The 22,043-nt window shown below is 43.3% G+C and overlaps 1 protein-coding gene across 2 annotated transcripts in view; it reads right to left on the bottom strand.

Annotated features, from left to right (window-relative positions):
* The window catches only part of adgrl1a (adhesion G protein-coupled receptor L1a), an 88,050-nt gene that overhangs the window by 3,632 nt on the left and 62,375 nt on the right, over window positions 1-22,043 (bottom strand). For both annotated transcript variants that reach the window (XM_069148912.1, XM_069148911.1), the window contains 19 exons: window positions 17,901-18,108; window positions 17,427-17,691; window positions 16,018-16,345; window positions 14,274-14,567; window positions 12,783-12,886; window positions 11,617-11,802; window positions 11,384-11,422; window positions 9,471-9,651; window positions 9,163-9,285; window positions 8,076-8,284; window positions 7,802-7,975; window positions 7,050-7,253; window positions 6,253-6,473; window positions 5,883-5,949; window positions 5,610-5,701; window positions 5,285-5,453; window positions 4,876-5,031; window positions 3,647-3,743; window positions 744-866 (listed from right to left, as the gene is read on the bottom strand). In XM_069148912.1, the coding sequence (XP_069005013.1) occupies window positions 744-866; window positions 3,647-3,743; window positions 4,876-5,031; window positions 5,285-5,453; window positions 5,610-5,701; window positions 5,883-5,949; window positions 6,253-6,473; window positions 7,050-7,253; window positions 7,802-7,975; window positions 8,076-8,284; window positions 9,163-9,285; window positions 9,471-9,651; window positions 11,384-11,422; window positions 11,617-11,802; window positions 12,783-12,886; window positions 14,274-14,567; window positions 16,018-16,345; window positions 17,427-17,691; window positions 17,901-18,108 (3,240 nt within the window). The remainder of the gene's footprint in view (window positions 1-743; window positions 867-3,646; window positions 3,744-4,875; window positions 5,032-5,284; window positions 5,454-5,609; window positions 5,702-5,882; window positions 5,950-6,252; window positions 6,474-7,049; window positions 7,254-7,801; window positions 7,976-8,075; window positions 8,285-9,162; window positions 9,286-9,470; window positions 9,652-11,383; window positions 11,423-11,616; window positions 11,803-12,782; window positions 12,887-14,273; window positions 14,568-16,017; window positions 16,346-17,426; window positions 17,692-17,900; window positions 18,109-22,043) is intronic.

Genomic DNA, 22,043 nt, shown 5'->3' with positions numbered 1-22,043 from the left:
AGCCACACACAGCCATAGTTCTCATTTGCCAAGTGAATATTGGTACCGCAGCAGAGCAATTAAACAAAACATGTCTAATTCTGCAGGTATAGACATCCAAAAAGTGGAGTGGGAACACAGGAATGAGACAAGACAGCTATCAGGCTTGTTTAAAGAATCCCACTCTGAGACAGAAGCGAGGACATACAAACACAGACACTTACAGTGAGCACTCACACCTGACCAACCTACATCCAGATGGACTGTCCCTGGCCACAAAGCTGTATAATCCCTTTCTATGGCCATCATGATTTAAATAGACTACTTGTTCTGCCGGGGAACAGGAAAACCATCCTAAAGATTTCTGGCAGTCACAGCTGTAGCTAAACTTCTAATCAATTTGTGGCTGTTCTCATGAAGATTCAAGATCTGACCAGATGGCTGGTTAGGCTGCAGGCACTGTTTGGCTCTGTTCTGCTCAGCCTAGTGAATCCGTCTGACAGCTACATAGTCTGAAGAGAAAAAAAAAAAAAAAAAAAAAAAAACCACAAAAAAAAATAGCATGTGCGCGTGCGCGCACACACACACACACACACACACACACACACACACACACACACTCAACAGCAGTGAGTGTGCATATACCATGTCAACATACTGACAGAGTAACAGACAGAAGGACAGCAAGCTGAGTGCACATTGTATATACACACACGTACTGACAAGGCTGCACACACTGACTGAGGTGTTTATGAGGAGCTAACCGGTGGAGTTGAAGACACCAGGGGAGGGCGGGGTGAAGCTTTCAGCCAGCAGAGTGTTGTAAGGAGAGGTGCCAGTGCGAGTCTGTAACACCGGGTTCGTCAGAAGGTGGTTGCCCATCGTCGCTGCAAGACACAAAACATCTGAAATATGAACATGATCATAAACACGAATGTGTGTATACAAAGTAAGCACTGAAACGCGGCACACAATAGGTGTAACATTCTAATATTCATATCTCCAGACTCTAATAACATCTGAAATCATAAAAATATTTACTGTTTATTCAGATGGGGTTATTTTTTTGTTATGCCACTGCTTTATGGAGTAATGCATTTCACAGTGTTCTCCTCTGTGTTTATGCCTGCTGATTGTAACCTTTGAGTAAAAATACAATTGCAGGGGGAAAGGTAGCGTTTGGAGCATTGCCATTCTTTTTCTTTTTTCCTGTGGCTCCTGACAATGTAGTCAGATGGGGGAGAACAGTAATGCATGCCATTATGTAGTCTAAGGGCGCAGCCATTGAAACACAGTTAATTTCACAGTGAAATGTGAATGCCACTACAAGACAAATATAATTCAAAGAAATGGCACACTGAGAATGTTGTATAATGCCCATGTATGGCTCCTGCCTGAGGCAACTGGAACAGAAATGCCATGAAATTAAAAATAGGACAGCATGACGGAGAGTCGTCCAAGGCAAAGTGCAACCTTCAGGTCTCCTGCCTACCGTTCATCACACAGCAAGGGAGCAGGGAATTCTAAAAAAGTAAAATATGCACTCACACACAGCTATTTATTTGTCATTTTTCCCTCCACTTACGCTTCCTCAGTCCATCTTTCTGGCATGCCACACAAACCCCTCTCCTTTCATTCTCTGGCTCGCTTTGCTGTGTCGATTCAACCACATTTTCTCAGTTCCTCATGCCAGAATTTTTTCTAACACCACCAAATTAGTTGGGATTAGCTGTCTTTGTGTACCTCATTGAAATACCCTGTTGAAAATTAAAGTAACTAACTTTAAGTGTGCAGGAAAAGTAGGGCAAGGGGAATCATGGGAGCTTGTGTGTGTGTGTGTGTGTGTGTGTGTGTGTGTGTGTGTGTGTGTGTGTCTGTGTGTGTACTGCACGCCTTTTTTCTGGACAGATTACTATTGTCAGGAAGAGAGTGTGGTTCATAAAGAAGTGAAGTGGGGAAATCAAAGCGATCTTAGATGCCAGTGATAACAACGCAGCATCCCTCCTCCAGATTCTGCCTTTTTAATTACTCCTCCATGATAGCGCCTAACTCCATCTCTCTCTTTGCCTCTCCCTCCCTCCCATGCTGCCTTTTGTCTTTCACTTTCTGCCAAACTTTTCTCAGAAGCAGAAAATAAAGGCTTCTCAGCACAGTTGTTTGTGTTTGACAGCGCACCATGGAATGATCCACATAGTGTCTCCCCTCCAGGCCTGGTGATTGCTCTGTCGTGACGAAAAGCCCCGGAAAAAACGACTCACCCAACCACACACAAACAAACAAACAAACAAACAAACAAACACACACACACACACACACACACACACACACACACACACACACACACACACACACACACACACACACACACACACACACACACATACATACATACATACATACAAACCTCTCATCCATCCACCTCAGTCACTGCACACCTCTTCCTCACCCCCCTGCCTTGCTCCTGTCACTCTCCTCAATTAAAATAATTACCCCCTGTTCGCTCACACGCTAATCAGTTCATTAAAAACAAAATGGATGAAATTAGCATAGAGAGTGATGGCTGATTTAGCAACTGCCTCTGTGTCATGATCAACACCCCCTCCCCCAACCCAATCTGGAACCTGAGCCAACCTTGATCGTCTCAGTGTCACTGATTGCTGCGGCAGTGACGCCACCAGTTGCTGAGGCTGAAACAGTCAGTGCCTCCACACATTTTTCACGTCTGCAGGTCTTAAATAATTTCTATTCCCCAATTCATGTACAGTGTGGAGTTTAGAGGGGACTGCATGTTTCTCTGGATTCAGGCAAAGAAGGTATGGATATGTGTTTGGATGTGACAATCCCAAGAAACTATAAAAGATTGAGAGGACAGAGGTAAAAACTAGGGCTGGCAAATTTTATCCTAACTCACAGAACACTGTTATTACAATAATTGTGCTATAATGATGCCACAGAACATTTATTTCTGTATGATATATTGCTAAAAACATTAAGATTTCTGAGTAACTTATGTGTCAAGCCGAAATTTATAATTGAAAAACTGGGAAAAAAACCAACAACAATAAAATTAACAAATAAAGCAAAAGACAAATGTCTCTTCCTTGATGACAAAATAATTACTGATAATGACTGCATGGCCTTTTGTGATGGTAATAGGGTTGACAAATTATTATATTTGTAATTTACAGTATGTGATGTAGGCAAGTGGCTTGACTGCTTCGTTTTTTATAAAGTTTTATTACACCTAAATCTGCTTAATTACAATAGCAGGAGCTCCTTTGAAAGATTCATGCAGGAACATGAACTCACACACATATTTAAATAACATAGCAGCTGAGCTCCATATATTTCTGCTGCTGCTAAGTGCTTTTACTGACCACTGGCTGCTGCTACACTGCAAACTGAAACCCACCATCCACCAACCAGCCCATACTCATTATGTTATTCAGTTTAAACTAACACTGCTCTTAACTGCACTTGTTAGTTGGACCAAGAGCTGCAAAGCAAATTGAATCAATAACCTTAATGCACACGTAGTATGACTCTCATCTCCCTCTGTCCTTTATTCACTTGTGTAAATATACATGAGTTTGTTTGAACCTATGTGAGCATGTAAGTGTGCATACTTTATCGGAGGGGAAACAGCAGCTATAGAGGGAGGTCTCACCACGGTTGAGTGTCGGGGTGCTGTTGATATCTCCCGCCATGAAGGAAGATTCTGTCTGCTTCCGAACCGTGTCGTTCCACATCCTGCGGATCCGACTCTGGAAGAAGGAGCAGGGCACAGTGAGTGGCAGAAAACACACAACAAGTTAAATATAGAAACGCGGCGGGTAGACTTTGTAACTCAGTGGGGCAGCTGTAATCAAAACTGTGGGGCTCGCTCTAATCCGCAAAGAACAATGGGCAAACACGCCAGACAAAGAGACTGAGGAGTCGGGTGCAAGAGGCACAAAGCTTTGTCATGTTATCATGAGGGGTCTAATAAGCTAGAGATATGTTAGACATGATTGCAGCAGCCGATACAATTGTTATTTGGAAGCGTCTTATTACATTGTGGGAAAGCTTGTTTGTGGATTGTCATCGTGTAATTGTCAATGTTTGCATGTGTCTGTGCCATCACGCATATGCCAGCATGTACAGTATTTTTGGACATCTCGTATGGTGCCTGTGTCTTTATATAATACATGGCCCTCAAAGGATATCTCTATAAGTGAGTCATCTACCCCGCTAAGAACCGGGCTGCCAGTAATGGGTGGAAACATAAAAGGAAAATCTTCACAACAGAGGTGAGTAAGCTGACTGATTAGACCAGATTTTCAACAGTGTCGTCTAATGAACATAAATCACGACGTAATACACTTTAATTCTGCTCTGGCACTGTGAACAAAATGTTTTATAACAATGGCGTTTCACTTGCTACACATCTCACTTGATTGTGGGCTGAAAAGTTAAATAAGTGAATTCAAGCGCTTCGCAAAGTAATCGGTGAGTCATTGGTATTGATCAGCAATCAAACCCCCGCAGATGCTCTCATTTTGTACTTCAGAATCTTACGTAACAGACCTTTTAAACGGGTAAAATACAGCCGCAGTGAGGAATTATCACTTAATTTCAAAGCTGTTTGTTTTGTTTTGATATCCTTTTTGACAGTTCTCTGAAAAAGTCAGATAATATCATGAGGACTATTTGATTTAAAAAAAATTGATTTTTCATTTCATCCCACTGAAACAAGCTGGTCAGCAAAAATAAAATATTCTCGCCACACAGGCAAATTTACTTTTCTTTTGTTCCAAGAAAAACAAAAAAAATGTACAACTCTGTTGTGGTCTGATTAGTGTGTTAAAGATTCATCGTGTGTGTGCAGCATTGTGGGTGCTGTTTTCCTGCCTGCACCTGTCTATGGGCCGCTGCATGGCGAGCTTGGCTGCCGCTGTAGTAGCGGTTGTTGGTACGCAGGCCTGAGTTCTTCAGGGAACCGTGGGAGCTGCTGGTGGAAGTGCGGCTGCAGCAGTAGGAGTGACGCAGACATTTACTGTACTCCTTATGGACCTGTAAAATAATAACACCATCGGCACAGCGGGCGGGTTTTAAAATCCCTCGCAAACACAAACACTTCGTTTCAATAGGCTGAACCCAGTGTGGAGCAACAGAGCTTTTCATCGCACAGCCGCAGCAAATCAGTCCGAACATGTAGGCCAAATATCAATCAAACTTCCACTCATCCATACGTCTACACAACCTTTCATCTGCTTTGTAAGCCATAATATAAAGTAACTCTTTAAGGACGAGTCTTGTGCGTTACCTTCTTCTGCAGGGCACAGTGGAAGATGAAGATAAACATGCCCTGGAAGGCGTTGAAGGTGGTGAAGAGGTAGGCCATGATTACTGTGTTCTCATTAATAAAGAGGAGACCAAAGGCCCATGTCAGCCCAAGCAGGAACAGCAGGGCAATGGCCCCTAGAGCCCATGACCTGATGGAAGTAGAAAAGGAAATGTTCACAAATAATGACTTGATACACAGCAAACATTTTATCAGTTTAGAATATACATCACATGGTGGTTTATCTGATATATTTATTTCACTTGAAAAAGAAAGAATTGTGATTCATTGAGTAATTTGAACTCACTTAATGTTATCCAGACGGCTGGAGTCAGGTTTGAGTGCTGAAGAGTTGCGGATCATCTTGTGTAAAGTGATCATGAGGAAAATGAGGTTGAGCTGAGGACAGGAAATACAAATATATAAATAAATGTGCAGGCGACTTTACGGTCTACTGTAAAAATACTGACGTTCCATTGTGAATAACCTCACAAAGAAAGCATTGTGAAATACTTTTGGTTTGACTGTGTGATATTAAAATAGGGAAGGAAATAATACTGTCTGACAGTAAAGCTAATACCATAATAACAAATGAAACAGGTCCAATGAAGCTCCAGATGAAGTAGTTATCCACTCGCAGCCAGCATCTGGAGTGGCACAGAGGAGAGAGTTATATGCAACTAAGCCCAGGAACAAACATCCACTCACACCGAGCCACGTACACACACACGCGCACACACCAGGATGCATGCGCACACTATTTCCCTGTCTCAGCGGATTATCTTATGAAGGCTAATCATCAGGCTTTGGCTAAGTGTGTTCAGAAAACCAAGTCTGTAGGGAGGCACAAGAGCCGTTCACACAGCACTGCATATTACATTTCCAGCTGGGGGAATAGCATGATCCTACTTCTCAATCTGCAGGTGCAAAAGGCCTGTCTTCACACGTACGCTTTCTTGGTCCCATAGCTCCTGTAGTCTATGGCTGCAGAGATGCCCACCACCAGTGCGGGGAAGCAGTAGCCGCACAGATAGTAGTACTTTTTGCGGGAGTACTCGCTCTCAAAGACCTCCACCAGCATGAGATAGAGTTGCACACCCTCCAGACACATCCAGGAGAAGGCAGCCAAGAAGAAGAAATGCAGAAGGCCAGCAAAGATGGGACAGGCAATCTGAGGGCAGCAGCCGTGGGGAGAGCCGAGAGAAGAGAAGAAGAGGAGGGAGGAAAATATTAAGATGAAGGAGGAGAAACAGTTTAGATCGAGGCATATAACCGAGTGAAAAACAAGAGAGGACAGAACAGAGTCACTGTCAGGTAGTACTGGACATTGACAGGGGAAAAATGAAAAGCTGCCCCCTGGGTGACCGGCTCTGTGCATATTATTGAGTGGTAATTCATTACTCAGTGCAGTAAATATTTTATAGAGTAACGTAATGACACACTGCTTCAATTTCAGTTTCACAGTCATTCAATAAAAAAGTTAAAAAGTCGCTTGAGTTATGCTGTAACTCGCCGTGTCATTTTCAAGTTGGAATACATAAAAACTAACCTGATCTTGTGATTTACTTTCATTAGGGGCAGCCGCGTGTCAACTGAGTTTTAAAGAAGGGTAGGCTATATAATGCTATAGTAATCAGTAGTTACTCCACTTCTTAAAAAAAAGAGCAGCAAAAGATTATTTCTTTTCAGGAAGAGAGAAAAACTTAACATTCACATCAGGAATCAGTTTGTGTGGCTACAAACTCACCTGGTATTCTGTCTTGTCGATGCCGATGAGGAAGAGCAGCTCGGCGATGAAGAGGTTGATGCAGAGGTTCTTGTGGATGGTGTTGCGGTCGGTCTGCAGCCCCCGCAGGAAGCAGAAAGTGGAGATGCAGATGGCTAGACACACGAGGGAGATGACAATCCCCACCCAGGTGATCACAAAGAGGATCAGTTCGTGCATCCGCCCCTGGAAATGAGGTTTGGGCAGCGCCGGGTAAATTAAAGGTGAAACCGTGGAGAAAAATAGGGGAGATGGACATTGAGACACAACAGAATAAGACAAACAGAGAGGGAAAAATATAGGAGGAAGTGTTAGAAGGAAAGTGGGGTGGGAGATAAGCAGAAGAACAATAGGGGGATGGGTAAACCGGGGGCCGGGGAGAGAAAGAGCCAAATTGCTTAATTTAATATTTGTAAATATATGCAAGGAGCTAAAGTGTAAAGACAAGAGACAAGACATCCTGAAAAAAATACAAGACATTCAAATTCATGTGAATGTCAGCTAAAAGTGGAGGGACATGAATTTGTAAGCCTGTGCCTCTGTGAATGTCGGAGTGAAAGGAGGAAAAGAGAAAATTCAAAACAAAGAGCTTGTCAGCCTTGAGAGGGAACATTAACGTGCGTGTGTGTGTGAGGGTGTGTGACTGAACGCTAATGCTCACACGAACTAACGTCTGCATAAATTACCACGGCTTCCATTTTAACTGTGTGCCTGCCACGCCCTTGTTTACTTACATCGGGCTCGTGGTGAGCCATGAGCACCGCGAAGTTGGTGAGGTGGCTGCAGGAGCAGGTGGTGTGCGTGTTGTTGGTGTCCAGCAGCCTGCAGCCCTGCGACGACCACTGGCCTGTCATGGAGCGCTCAGAGTAGTTCCAAAAGGAACAGTTCGGAGTGTAATAATTCTCCAACTTAAGAAAAAAAAAATCAAAAACAAAGAGAGGCATGAAGGAAAATGTCAATGGAAATGTATGTATCAGAATGGTTTAATTAAAATTTAAATTCAGATACCTGTAAGTGTTTAAGTGTGAAGACCACCGGCTGAGTGAGAAACACTCTGCTGGACTCTTTATTGATTGAGGCCGCAATCACATGGGAGTTGACCGCCAGGCGCCTTTTATCCTGGTTTGGTCCATCCACTTCCATCTTCACCGTGGCGTTCTCGGTGGACAGGAAGGATCCCAAATTTTTATAAAGAATGAATACCACCTTGACTTGTCCTGCACGTTGGACACAAAAAGAAGAAGAGAAACAATGAGTAAAATTAAAATGTGAAAAAAAAAAAGCAGATGTTACATGAGAAAGGAAGCGCAGATAGATTGGTAAAAGGGGGGAGGAGGAGAAGGCGGCCGGAGAAAGCAAAAATGGGGGTGAAATATGGTAATGGAAGCAAGAGTGTCAGAGATGGAGAGTAGGGGGTGACGGGGTGAGTGAAAGAGAGACAGAGAGAGAGAGTTAGTGAAGGTTAGAATGATGGTAAGGACCGTTTCATTTTGACTGGTGGAAGAGAGCGAGATTTAATGTGGAGGGCAATGGAACATTCATCCCTCAAGCATTCACAGATCTCTTATTATTCCATATGAATATTTCATGTGCGTTTGTTTCAATCATTCTAATCTCGTTCCCACTGCAGAGCCGAGCAGAGACAGAAAACAGAAAAGGGTAGGGATGAGGGGCCACGCAGGGAGGAGGGGAGCGATGGAGAGGAGGGGGGATGACAGAGGAGGGGTTAGAAACAAGAGAGATGGGAGAGGTGGATAAGATGGTGGAGAGACGGAGCGAGGGAACGCAAGGGGGAAGGAAGAAGAGAGGGAGTGCTGAGATTGCTCTGTCAGACTGGGGCCGATTGTAATCTACACGCCTCCCCAGCTATTCTATTAAAGACTGCTGTTAAGAAACCATCAGGAAAAGAAATTGTCTCAGCGTTTTTGTTAATCTGATTAGCCTATTATTATGAACCAATAACTTGGTCAACTGCATGCAGATTGTTTTAAGCTAGCATGAAAATGCAAATGGCCACATAAGAGAGTGGGCTGCACAGGACAGTGTCATTTTTCAGTCCCACGGGTGAGGACAGGGAGGGGTGAGGGTTACTGACCATTGCGACTGTACTGCTTGATTGTGGAGGCTGAAAGCTGGATGGTGCTGTCGCTGGCGTAATTCTGCGGGAAGGACAAGTCCTGCAGGTCCATCTCCGTGTTTACAACATGCACCTCGAGATCTGATGGTGGAAACACAGCGTGCAGACATTGTTGTTAAAACCTCTGAGAGGTCAAAGATGCAAAAACCAGGCAGGAGAAATTTAGAGCCACAACCTGCCGGCACAGTTTCACAAACAGCGGTCCAAACTACATGTATCTATCTATACGTTCGCCATAACTAATACCATGAATGCTATTTTCTTACCGATGCTGGGGGCACGGTCAGTGAAGCGATTCCCGTACATGTTGTTGGCCAGTAGGAACGCTCCTTTTTCCAGGACGTCCAGAAGCATGGTGGCAGTGTGAGCCTGCTCCGTGCTGTTCATGTCCTGCCACGACTCCAGGGCCTCAGGACGGAGCAAGTTGTCCACTGTCTGCACCACCGCCTGGCACATGCAGAAGGCGTAGTATTAATGTTAGTATTAAAGTACTACGCAGAACAAGTGACAAATGAGGAACTAACAGTACTAACTAATTAATCGACAGCTCATAAATAGTTCGATTTTGTATTCATTCAATTTAGGTACATGATCTGAATAATAATATTTTTTACATTTTTGGAATCTTTTTTTTTCAGTAGGCCTTTGTTACCTCTTGAGGCTTTAGCTCTACTTTACATGTAATGTAAGGTGATCATGAAGCCTGCTTCGTAGCAGCTACTTAGCATTGCCCTCAACAGCTCACGATGGAAAACAAAATAACACTACCAATAGGACAGAAACCTCTATTGCATATTGGTTTTGTGTCATTTAGCACCGAATTCTGGGTAAAGCCAATTCTGGATATCTCGTAACTGATTATGAGACACTGGTTCATTAACACTGTTTCTAACAGCCTTTTCAAGAGTCTCAGGAAGCACTATTAGCTATTAACTAACTCCATAGTAATTAGCAGTTCCCTCCTGATTTGTTTATCACTTTCTTGGTAATTATATATTTTGTGTGCTGTATTGTAAAGTGTAACCGTATTACACGAGGGCTTCAAAGTGCAGACCTGACTCTCCTATTATTGTTTCCAAGACACTCCCCACTCCCCTGCACTACATTTATTACTGTGCTATGTCAGACATGTTACCATTCTATTTCACACTTACAATTCATTTAATGGCAATTTTGATGGTTGTATCAGCTATCCAATTTATTAGAGTAGCCTGCTTGATGAATCATGTAATTCTCTTGCTCAGGCCTCTCAAAATGAAGGATTGACTGCTATGTGGAATAAAGACCATTGCTGTTAAGAAAATGAATTTAGTATCAGAATGCACTCTCTCTGCGGCGGAAGAAAAAGACAGAGGGTGTTTTCAGTTTATCCGTGGATCAGTGGTTATTATACTGAGCTACCTTGCAGCGAGTGACAAAAAATAATGGTCGAGTTACATACTACACAGCAACTTTTACATTAATCTTGCGCCGACTGAGATCAGAAGATGTGGGGTCATATTACAGTACGCTGCAGACAGGTCAAGACACATAAAAGACTTTGTGCTGCAGAGTGCCGCATTTCATCATTACAGAGGAGCATACACAAGGCCTTTTCATGATATTAGATTACAGCTTTCTCAGAACCAGAGACATTGCACAAATATTGAAAAAGCACAGAAGGGTGTAGTAACACAAACTGTTGCCTTTCATACTATAGTCAAATTACATTTTCTCAGAGATTGCAGATATTGTACCTTATTGTGCAACACAATGAGGCCAAGGCCTGTATTAGACATTTAAACTCTATCACAGTGCAACAAAGCTAAGATCATGTCGCAGACAGACGATTTCTTCATCAGCTGAAGCCATATTTCAAACATATGTACACCACGAGCAATGGAAAAACTATCAATCAGCTTTCATTGCTCTGGGAAATACTTCAACATTTAAAAACTGTACATGGTGTCTGCCAGGAATTATTCCAAATCTTACTCACACTGCTCTTCAGCACAAAACAGAAATTCTATAAGTGATGATTCCAGAGGCAGTATCAATCATAATACAGAGCACTGAGCTAAAGGAATCTCATCCACAAAGCTAGTCTGCTGAAGGATTTATCTTCCCTCAGTTATTCTAAGTCACAGAGCAGTCCTGTACCACAGGCAAGTAAAGCAGGCAGATAAAAGAGAAAAGCTACCTGGATGTATGCCCGACAGGTCCGCTCTCGCTTCTGAAACTGGAAGGGAAAAAAACAAAGCTGGGAATTAAACAATTTAAAAAAGAAAAAAAAACCAGTAAATTAAAAAAAACAACTCACCGGTCCTTGCATGTGCACAAGGGAAGGGAATTTGCATTCACCTCACTACAGTTTTCTAACGCTTGAATTAAATATACTTTTACACGTGTGCGTGTGTATACACTCTCTCCTACCTTGTTGTAGTTCCGTCCAGCTGACTCTTTGTTCCCGGGTCTTAGAGCCTGAAGCTGGGCATCCAGTATGTCCAGCAGCTGCTCGATCAGTCGGACGGAGGAGCTAACATCTCCAGCCTGGATCCGACCCCGAGTGTGGTTCACCAGCTCACCAGCTATGTTGGCAGCATTCTCCCCGCTCTTGATCTGCAAATGAACACACATAAATGCACATATACGTTTACACTCAGTGATAATGCAAGAAACAGATTTGCTTTGATTAGTTGAGTCACATTCAAAGCTGTTGGAAACCCCAAACTGTTCACATGCACAGTACTGTCACAACAAAACAAAATGTGTTGTGCACACACACAAAATTTCAGGTTGTTTGTTTAGATTTCACTCTTTATTAACAGCCCTTCTTGCATCATTGTAAACAAAGATGGATCTTGTAGAACACATCATGAAGCATTTACTCTCTCTGGCTCTGTTTCACTTTCAAATCACACCCTTAGCCTTGCAATTGCAATTGATTTTTGCCAAAAGGAGAAGGTTTATTGGATTCTTCCAATGAGTGCTACTAACCCTTCCAGGCACATGCAGACAGTTAAAAACCTTTAAGAAAGCTGGTCAACCGTATGCATGGCTAAATAATGAAAGATTTCTCAGGCTAAAGTGGAGCTCGGTTAAATGTGCTTTTAATTCATTTTTTATGGCGTGTGTGAAATCTGATTACTGTCAAAACTTGGGAATGATCATATTATTAAAGTGTATAAAGGAACACAGTGTGTAAATTTAAATTGCGGTTAGTAAAGTTAATATCACTGTGCTTCATCTAGGGGCCATGATGTTTAGCTACTGCACTGACATAATGGATGATATGAGGCTACGATCAAAGTGAAAAAAAAATAAATTGAAATGGCAGCTGTGAGACCCTAAACCTGGTTTTTAAAAAATAATTTAGTCTCGCTGTAATTAAAGTATATTAGTGAAAAAATAGAGTTAATTAAGTGTTAAGAGCAGATGCCTTGTAATAAAGGGCCAGTTGAAATGAGTCTATATTTTAATCAGGACAGCCTTAGAGATATGTTAATGTGTGTGTGGAGGTGGACAGAGAGGCTGGCCGGGGCAGTGGGGCAGAGGAAGGGGACGGACCCAAGGCAAGGGGGTACAGCTTCAGGTCTCACCTTCTGGGCTACCTGGTTGACCCACGGGGAGGTGCAGTTACTGAGGTCAGGACCCCGCGGGTTCCACATGACCTGCTCCGCCAAGCATTGGAACGAAGCAATGCCTGGAGAAAAGCAAAATGAGAAGAAACGGAGGGGGGCTTTTAATGGAGAGATAATAAGCATTAGGTGTCTGCAATTAAAGGAGAAAGTGTGAAGGAGAGGGATGAACAAAGAAAAAAAGAAAACATGTCATAGATTTTTTTTTTTTAACCAGGAAAAATGGAATGAAATGAATTTTAAAAATGGAATACTTAAAGTGTTTGAAGATGAGAGGGACGAAGGAAGGAGGAGGTAAAGTAGAAGTCTCAGAGAAAATGGGTCAGAAGGGAAAAAAGGTTAAATAATGGAGTATAGGGAAGTGAGAAAGTGAGGGAAGAGAAAGGGAGGGAGCAAAACGACAGGGGCAGAACAGGCTTTCATGCTGTAAAATGAAATTATTTTAAAGGAACATACAGTATGCTCATGTACCGCATAACATTTACTCTGAGCACACAGTCACATCCTGTATGATCCCTCACTGTCAAATAAAAACACCTGAAGGGAAGCCCCCTCCACCAAATCTCGTTTCCAGCAAGGTTTTTCTTTTCAGTTACGAGAGTTCAGAGAAAGGACACCACACGGGGATAAAACCAGAGAAGGGTCTATCTGCTGCTGCTGCTAACACAAATAACCAACGTCAAGTCAAGACAAGGCGGAGAAAAGAGAGACCACAGAGAGCGAGAGAGTTAGAGAGATAGGAAGAGCAGAGACGGCAGAGACAATGCAGCAACGCTTCGTAGTCGTGGAAGGATCACAGCAGATGTGGCGTTGCATTTCATACGCCCATCCACCCCCCACTTTTTCGCTCTCCCACTGATTTTTCTCTTTTCTCTCCCACTTTTCTCTATACTCTCCTCCATCGACCAGAGATTAGGTTTGAGAGCTCTGCCAAGACGAGGCAATTAAGCCAGCTGCTAATTTAACACGGAGAGAACATAAAGACACAGCGAATTGGCAATGGAGAGGAAGATGGAGGGAGATGCCTTTTTTCTGCGACTAGAGAGAGGTTTTTTTTTTAAAAAAAAATTATGTCTGAACATTTCGTGGTATAGCAGCTAGTATGAAGGAAGGGGAAGCCTGTGTTGTGTGGCCTTTCATTTCATTATTCACCACTTTCAATCAGCTCTGTTTCTGTGGGAAATGAGCCTTTCATTTGTTGGAGGACGAGCTTTCATCTGTGTGTCCTCAGGGACTGTGCCTAGTGGTGGGACTGGCGCAGGGACAGTAGGAGACAACAGTGGGAAAAAAACAAGTGAGAGCACAAACATGATGATCACTTGGGCGCATAGCTATATATTGGAAACACCCACAATTCACTCTATTCTGCAGTCACTCAATTCACCTGAAACACATGCTTGTTTTATAAGGCAGAAAAAATGCATTAAGGTTTAAAAATATAGAAGTCCTCACCTAGAGATCCTTTGGGACACGGGCGGTCCACTGTTTCTCCTCGCTGTGTGGTGGGCCACTGGACACCACGGACCAGCTTGGCCTCACAGACATGCGGCTCCGAGCCTTGAGGAGGGCGGGAAGGCCGGCGGGTGACAGGCACGGTGGCTGTGATCGGCCGAAGATCAGGATGTTTGTTGATGGAGCCAATTGGGCGTGAGGTGGGGGCCAGAGGGCGGGCAGTGGAGGGGCTGGCACTGGAGGTGAACGGCCTCGCTGGAAGAGTGGTTGTCACTTGTGTAGTGGTCAGAGGGCCTGAAGTAACCAGAAAGTAATTCAGAGAGACAAATGAGAAACTTAGCGAGTTAGAGATTTATAAGAGGATGTGAGGGATTTATTCGAGAGAAGCGAAACCTGACACCAAAAGCAAAAAAAAAAGAGATCAAAAGAATGAAGGACACATGCATGTGAATGTAAGATGTTACTCAGAAGCTGAGTTCAAAAGTTAGTCTGACAATAATTGGGGTGACAAATACTTTTTCAGCCTCTCAAAGCCTGCTCTCCAGAGAGAGGAGAAGCAGGGGAGGAGATTGCGAGAAAGCATCATCACAAGTCGCGGAGAAGTAAATAATTTATCAAATGTATCAGAGAAGTCACCATCTCCAACAACCAAACCTAATGCGAAGATAAAAGCAGCACATCACAACTACAAAATCCTAGCTGATCAAACGCAGAGTCAGCACACAACTCTGTGAGTGCTGCCGCCCGTCTGTCTCTGCCTCGTCTCTCTCTGGGCCTAATCCGAGCTTCATACAGGCCTTTATGCAGCTCAGATATACAGTACATCCAAACCACCCTCTCATACTGATGGACTGCCAAAATGCAGTGTGGCGCTCCCATTTCATCCTCCCCCCTTATCATTCCAGAATTACTCTTTCATTATCCATGACACAGTGAAGTTGATATGAAGTGCTACAGCAGTTGTACCTGAGAGGCTGCTCTTTACTGTAACTATGGCTGGGGATGGAAATATAATGATTTGATATCAGAGGCATCCAAATGTCAGATAAACACATTCTGCATGGACTGTCTGAAGTGTTCCCTGAGCAAGAAAAAAAAAAGCATCATTATGCATTACAGCAAAGGAAATTGCTTAAATGTGGGATATTAATCTAAAATGTGTTGTACCAACTCAAGCAAACACTCTCTTTGGCCAAACACAAAATGTCACAAAACGAGAAATGTAGCTACTACTAGTACATCACATCATTTTTGAATACATGAATCTTTGAGATTTGAATACAAAATAAATAAAAAAATTCTCGTAACTTTTTCTGGAAGAAAATATTGTGAAGTCTGTACTCCTAATATTGCAATTCATAATATTTGTGGTAGTGTGTGTATCAAGAAAATATAGCTTTCCTTATTTGGAGGGTTAAGTGTAAATACCTCACTAAATCAGCTGGGTATTAGAACTAACTCATGTTAAATATCTTGCCCAATGGTAATTCTCAACTGAAGGTCAACTGTAATTCAATTTTGGCAATAAATAACACATTACAATACCTTGTTATCAAATTGTCTGATATGCGTCATTCCACTTTTAACTCGGATAACATAAAATGTATACATGAAATGGATTTAGAAGAAGTATGTATACTTTTCTACCAATTAAACATACACAATTTCCCATTATCAAAAAAACCCCAATAATATCCAGACACGTACTTTGTTGCTGCATGCTTTCTCTGGGATCATTCCTTACCAGTGGTGGGGTCCGGTGGTCCAAACTCTAGCGGGTAGCGCAGCACGTTATAGTTGTTCCAGACATAGAGCTGGTTGTCTCGAGGATTGTAGTCCACAGAGGAAATATACTGATAGGGGTTGGGGAAAGCGATGTTAACAGGTTCCTCGCGTGCACGGTTGGTATTGTAGGCATACAGCACCAGGTCGCCGCCCGCTTCGCTGTCGTCGTCCTGGTAGACCGACCGCACGGCGTAAAGCACCCCACACGCCATAAAGGCGTTGGATGCCATCCTCTTGTCGAAGCTGGTCTCCCAGGTGCCTTCAAAGCGCAGGGTGTAAGGGTTTACCTGTGGGGGAAGAGGAAATGCTGTAAACTACATTTCTAAAGAACTTGAAGAGGCAATTTAGGTTTTGAGGAATTTTTCTTTTCTTATTTATTTAGAAAGGTCTTAAAATCTGACTTCTTTATATCCTGTTTTCTTTCTATGTGCACAGTTTAAAGATACAGTATGTTAAATGGTTAGTTTTGGCTTTCTTACCATAGTTCAACTAGTGGAGGTTTATGGTCTCAGTAGCAGCTCAAATATTGGGAGTACACCTTACAATTGCACGTGGAAGAATAATAGAAACCTCCACAAGTTTATTTGTAAGGAGAAACAAAAAGTAGAAAAAAAATAATAAAACACACAAAAACCAAACAATTCGTTGATGATGAAAATTATCACTTTCTTTTTGCTCTATTACTCTAATAACTCCAATAACTAATGCAGGGTTTGATATTTTAGAAGGATAGTTTAAGTTATACAGTTTGAAAAACAATTTCCTGGTAAGGTCAAAGATAGTGATAATAAATGGGACCCGTCTATCCGAACAACACATTAATTTAAACTCTGTTTACGTAGGAACTTGCTGCCTGATTGCATATTTGTTTATTAAGAAACAAACAAACAACTGGTATTAAAATATGAACGCTGCCAATTTTACAGAGATGGATCACATTTTGAGATTGCAGAGTGAGCAGGGCAAAGTAATATGACTTTGTATTACAGAAGATGAACAGTATGATATGTTTAAAATATATGTGCAGGATACTGTACTGGTTATAAAATCAGATAATGTTTGAAGTCAGAAGGAAATTTGTTGTGGTGCACAAAACAAATGAAATGTTTACCTGACAAGTGAAGATTATTTTTTATTTTTGTAATACGTGATGGGATTTCAAATCAGGCTTAACCTTTTGCAGATGATGTTGATGTGACTCTTTTACTTGTCCAGCAACATCTCTATCTCATTTGTCAGTGCCCTTGTGTAATCTCAGTAGTAAATTATTGATCTTTTGCCTGACTAGTCAGATGAGATTTCGACATAATCCACTCATGCATTTATAATCCACATCTTATTCCCTTCTGTGCACCGCTGTTCTCCCACCTGGCTGACCACCAGTCGTCCGTTGTTGGCTTCAGTGGCGTAAATCACCCAGAGGCCGTTCTCATCCACTGCCAGGTCAATGTCCGACTTCCCTCCCCAGCGGTAGGGTGAGGTGTCATGATAGTTGGCGTTTGTGACAATGGCTTCTCCACTCTTGATGCGCGTACGCAGGTCGTACTTGACTATGTTTCGTGTGCGTTCTTTGTTGTAAAATACAGCACCGTCGTATACGACAAACCCTGTGCCGTCAACTCTGTTGGGCAACCTGTTGAGAGAGAATCTCATAAGTGGTGCAGGAATCCAGATGAAGAAATCAATTAATCTAATCCGCATGGCACAGTCCTCCAAGATGGCCTCATGGTGAGAATGCAGATGCAACGGTGGGACTACTGTGTTATCGCCATCCACATCAAAAGCCAATAAATCAATACAGCAGCAGATGCCATCATCCAGGGCAATGGGAGGCGCACTCACTTGTAGGTGGTGGTGGCTCGGTTCTGTTTGAAGTCCTCCCAGGAGGCATACTCATACAGCATGTCAGTGCGATAGGGGGTCCAGGGCATGACGTACAGACGGTCTCCAGCCTGCAACGGGTCCTTACACCAAGCCCCCGCCTGGTGCTCTGCCTCCTGCTGAGAGCTGGGCACCTGCAACCGCAGCAGTGTCCCCGGACACACAAATACTGGAGCAGAGTGGAGGAGAAGAGGGGGGAAAAGAAGGAAGAGACACAAAATGAAAACAAGGCATTGCAAGAATGAAAGATATCATGGATATGGCAAGGGAGGGAGAGAGGACATGGGAAAAGGCCAAAGACCGTAGAATATAGAACAGAAGAAAGAGGCATGGAGGGGACGAAGGAAAGATGTTGGTAGATAAAAGTAAGTTAAGAATTGAAAAGGAGACAGAGACTAGGAGAAGAATGTGAGAGAGGAGGAAAAGGGAGTAAGATGAGGTACATTATCAGATTTAAAATGAAGGAACACATAAAAGCTCACTTCAGCATTATAGTTGGAAAAGGTTTGGATATGATAAATGGGAGATTTCTGGCCACGGCTGCGGCTTAGATGTAAGTCTCTAATCTAATTTATCTTGGCCTACTTTTTATTTGATTGTGCATTTTGTATTTCAAAGGCCTCTGCTTTCTTGCTCTGCCACTGGGTGGTAAAACAGTAATTGTGGAGCTTGTTTTATTAGGACTCAAATTTGGCTCTCAGTCAAGAGTAATGCCTCAAAGAAAGAAAGCATCCTGGGGTAAAGATGCGAGGTTGGCTAGGCCTCCCCTTCCTCTGCAACTGCGACTCAGCCTCACACACCCTCACACACAAATACAGACACTAACAACACTCCCTATTCCAAGCAGACATGGATGCACACACAAAAACAAGTGGGAACCCTTACACACAATCCATATACCAAACAAATGTACACGTACGTACGTACGCACGCGCGCGTGCGCACACACACACACACACACACACACACACACACACACACACACACACACACACACACACACACACACAGAGAGGACTGCTTCAGGCAGGTGGAGGTCATCCATTGGGGACTGGTGTAAATTGGTTGGCTGACGCTGTGTGTCCCTGCCTGACAGAGAGACTGCCCTGGGACCACCGGGCGTGTCAGGTGATCTATGAGGAAAGCTACTGGCATCCTCACCACTCTGACATCATAGAGGTCCCAGCATCAGAGAGCGAGAGAGAGAGTAAGAGAGTTGGAGGCACTACAGAGTAAAACAGCTGAGGAGGCCCAGCATATTCCTCTGCCAGTTTATTTATGTGTCTCTTTGGCTTGGGGCTGCAACAGAACCAGACACCTGCTGGTCACCTCATGATTGAATGCATCTCTGAACTAATTGGACACTGCAGGGACATTTGGACGCAGACGACACACAGCACACACAAATGCACAGACAGACTGAGGCTGCCGCCATTCACACAAGGATAGTACACAACATGCATGCACACACCCACACATATGCATACACTGTCACACAGTGACTGCTAGAGTGATGGATCCATCTAGGCTCAAACTGTCTTGAATATTGAATGGAGTCTGGTGCAGGAGGGGAATCACAACAGAGAGCTGGAGGAGTTACTTCAGGCTTTCAGAGATCCAACTTTCTCTTTTTGTGAGCTGTTGTTGATAGTGGCCGGTGATCTGTGGTGCTGGTCTACTTAAGAAATAACCTGTTCTCTCTGAGGGGTTTAACAGGGACTGAGACTGGCCGCAAAACAGGAAACTAATCAAACTCAAGCACAAACAAACTCTGAATACAGACTCTTCACAAGAACAATTCTTGTCATGCTCCATTGTCGAACCAAATGCTCGAAAGTACTGATGCCTGAGGCTTTAGCTTTGCAAATATGAATGTTCATATCTAAAATATGCAAAATAATGTTCAGAGCAATGGTTAAATCTGGCACTGTGCTCAAAAATGTTTCAAACCAAGACTTTAAAGGTTGACATATTATGAGGTGCACAAAGCAACGGGTGGGGGGGGGACCAATACAAGTAGGACATTCCCTCACAAGCACAATGGTACTGTAAATAGAGAAATAAACAGCATCCAGAAAGGCTCTGCAATGTAGGTGACCCATAAACAAAGCCAGGAACACTCTGCCTCAAGGTAGAATAAAGGACAAAGAAAAATAAACATGCAAGCCTATTCTCCACTGTCACAGAAAGGATGACCTACTAGAAAAGTAAGTATTAATATGCATGCAAGCATTCATCCATCTCTGATGCCACAGTACAGTGAAATTGATATGTATTACATTACAGCAGAGGGTAGAGCATGTAATGCCGCTATGGAAGATTAAAAAAAAGCTGAGAAAATATTACCAATGTACCAACGCTCGTTTGTGCTTTAAATTACATTTTTGTTTAAAATTTGCATATGCTAGCTTTAACCACTCTTGTATTTGGACTAAAGACCCTACTATACTGTACATAGTGTCAAGATTTAAGCTCCTGACAGAACGATAATTAAAGTTTGGGATTGGAGCTTCGGCAAAAGATGGTCAATGTGATAATGAGTCCTGACTGGCCATAATATACAGGTAAAAGACACAGAAGAACAGCAGTATTTTATTGCTCCAAAATCCAATTTACTAAAAAATAAATGTGCCCACCACAGTGCCTTCCCCAAAATGCTGCGTGATTCTGTTCATTATTGCACCTAACCTTCCAGCCATGTCTCAAATTGGCAGCAGTTTGTACTCTTTTGTGCTCATCACCCCAATAAAACTGCAGCACAGCGGAGACCATCATCCTCTGCCTTCCTCCTCTGTGTTCCTCTCTCTTCACTCCTCTCTCCCACGATCACTGAGCGTCGGTTTATTCTAATGAGCTGGTCGTTGGGTGGGCCCGGTGTCAAAGGGCCTCATCATCGGCCTCTGGGCTGTTCACACAGGCCACGAGCCACACACATGCACACTCATCCGCACACTCACAGGCCAAACGAAACCAGTGGCCACGCTTCACACCCTGCAAACACTGCTTGGGGGGCTTCATTAACTCTGACCTGCACTCCCCAGCCTTGCCGGTTGCCTTCCTGTTTACCGGCTCTGCCTGCCTCTCCTTCGCTGTGCCTCCCACTCCCTTCTTCTCACTGTGAAGGGTGATTGTAGCAGCGGGGAGGACTTAGCAGCCAAACCCTAGCTGTAGAGCAGACAGTACAAGAGGCTATTATGACCACAGTATGAATGAGGTATTAGGCATTAGGCATTAGGCACTAATCTTGAGATTAGGCATTATCCTAGTCTGGCTAGAGCAGGTTAGCTGTAGTAGAGCCATCTGGGATTAAGTGAGATAGATAGATTAATAGATTAATTCCTGTTTGGGTGCCGGCGGAAATCTTGGAGTCAGTGAAGTCACCAGGCAGCACAGACACAACACTTCTTTACCCTACCAACTAGCCAGATGGCTAATGAAACTTACCTTATCAGGGATAAAAACACAGGCGGCAGCTATCGTACTCTAGCGTGCCAATTACTGCCACACATACTGGAAAATACTGCTGTAATAATTGAGTATTTATCTCCATAATCCTCTTTCCCAGGCACAGGTCAGCTGTTACTTGTCTATATGAGGCTACAGTATAAAGTGATGGAAGTACCAGAACTTTCCTCAAAATGACAGTAAATATCTCCCATTAGTGTCTTGCACCCATTGGTGATCGACTGGTAACGCAATTAAAAGTGAACGCTGACAGCTTTAGGCTAAAATTAGACTTTTCATTGTGGTTGTCTTCTGGAATCCATGCTGCCTTCACGTTTGATGTGACAGCGTCATGGTGATGGTTAATGTTTGACTTTGATGATCTAAACACCCCCTGCCAATGGTTGGCAGCTGTTTCTTAAGTGGCGTCCCTGTGGTGTCTATGTTTTTTTTTTTTTTGTCCTTTTTTTTTTTACCTACGGGGATCTGAGAGCTCTGCTGGCCCAAGCCTTTGCCCAGTCCAGTCCAGTCCAGTCATGGCGTGCTCACAGGACTGACTGCTGAGAGCATGCTGCTCTAATTGAATTCCCCACCTGTTACTGGCAGGTGCAGCAAACAGGCAGCAGGGGGCAGAAAGGAGCATGGCATGGTACCCCACAT

This window comes from Embiotoca jacksoni, unplaced genomic scaffold (assembly GCF_022577435.1).
Source record: "Embiotoca jacksoni isolate LCO1_2020_lvr unplaced genomic scaffold, fEmbJac1.0.p SCAF_15, whole genome shotgun sequence".
NCBI classification, from domain to species: Eukaryota; Metazoa; Chordata; class Actinopteri; family Embiotocidae; genus Embiotoca; species Embiotoca jacksoni.
This window is presented reverse-complemented; position numbering and strand designations above follow the sequence as displayed.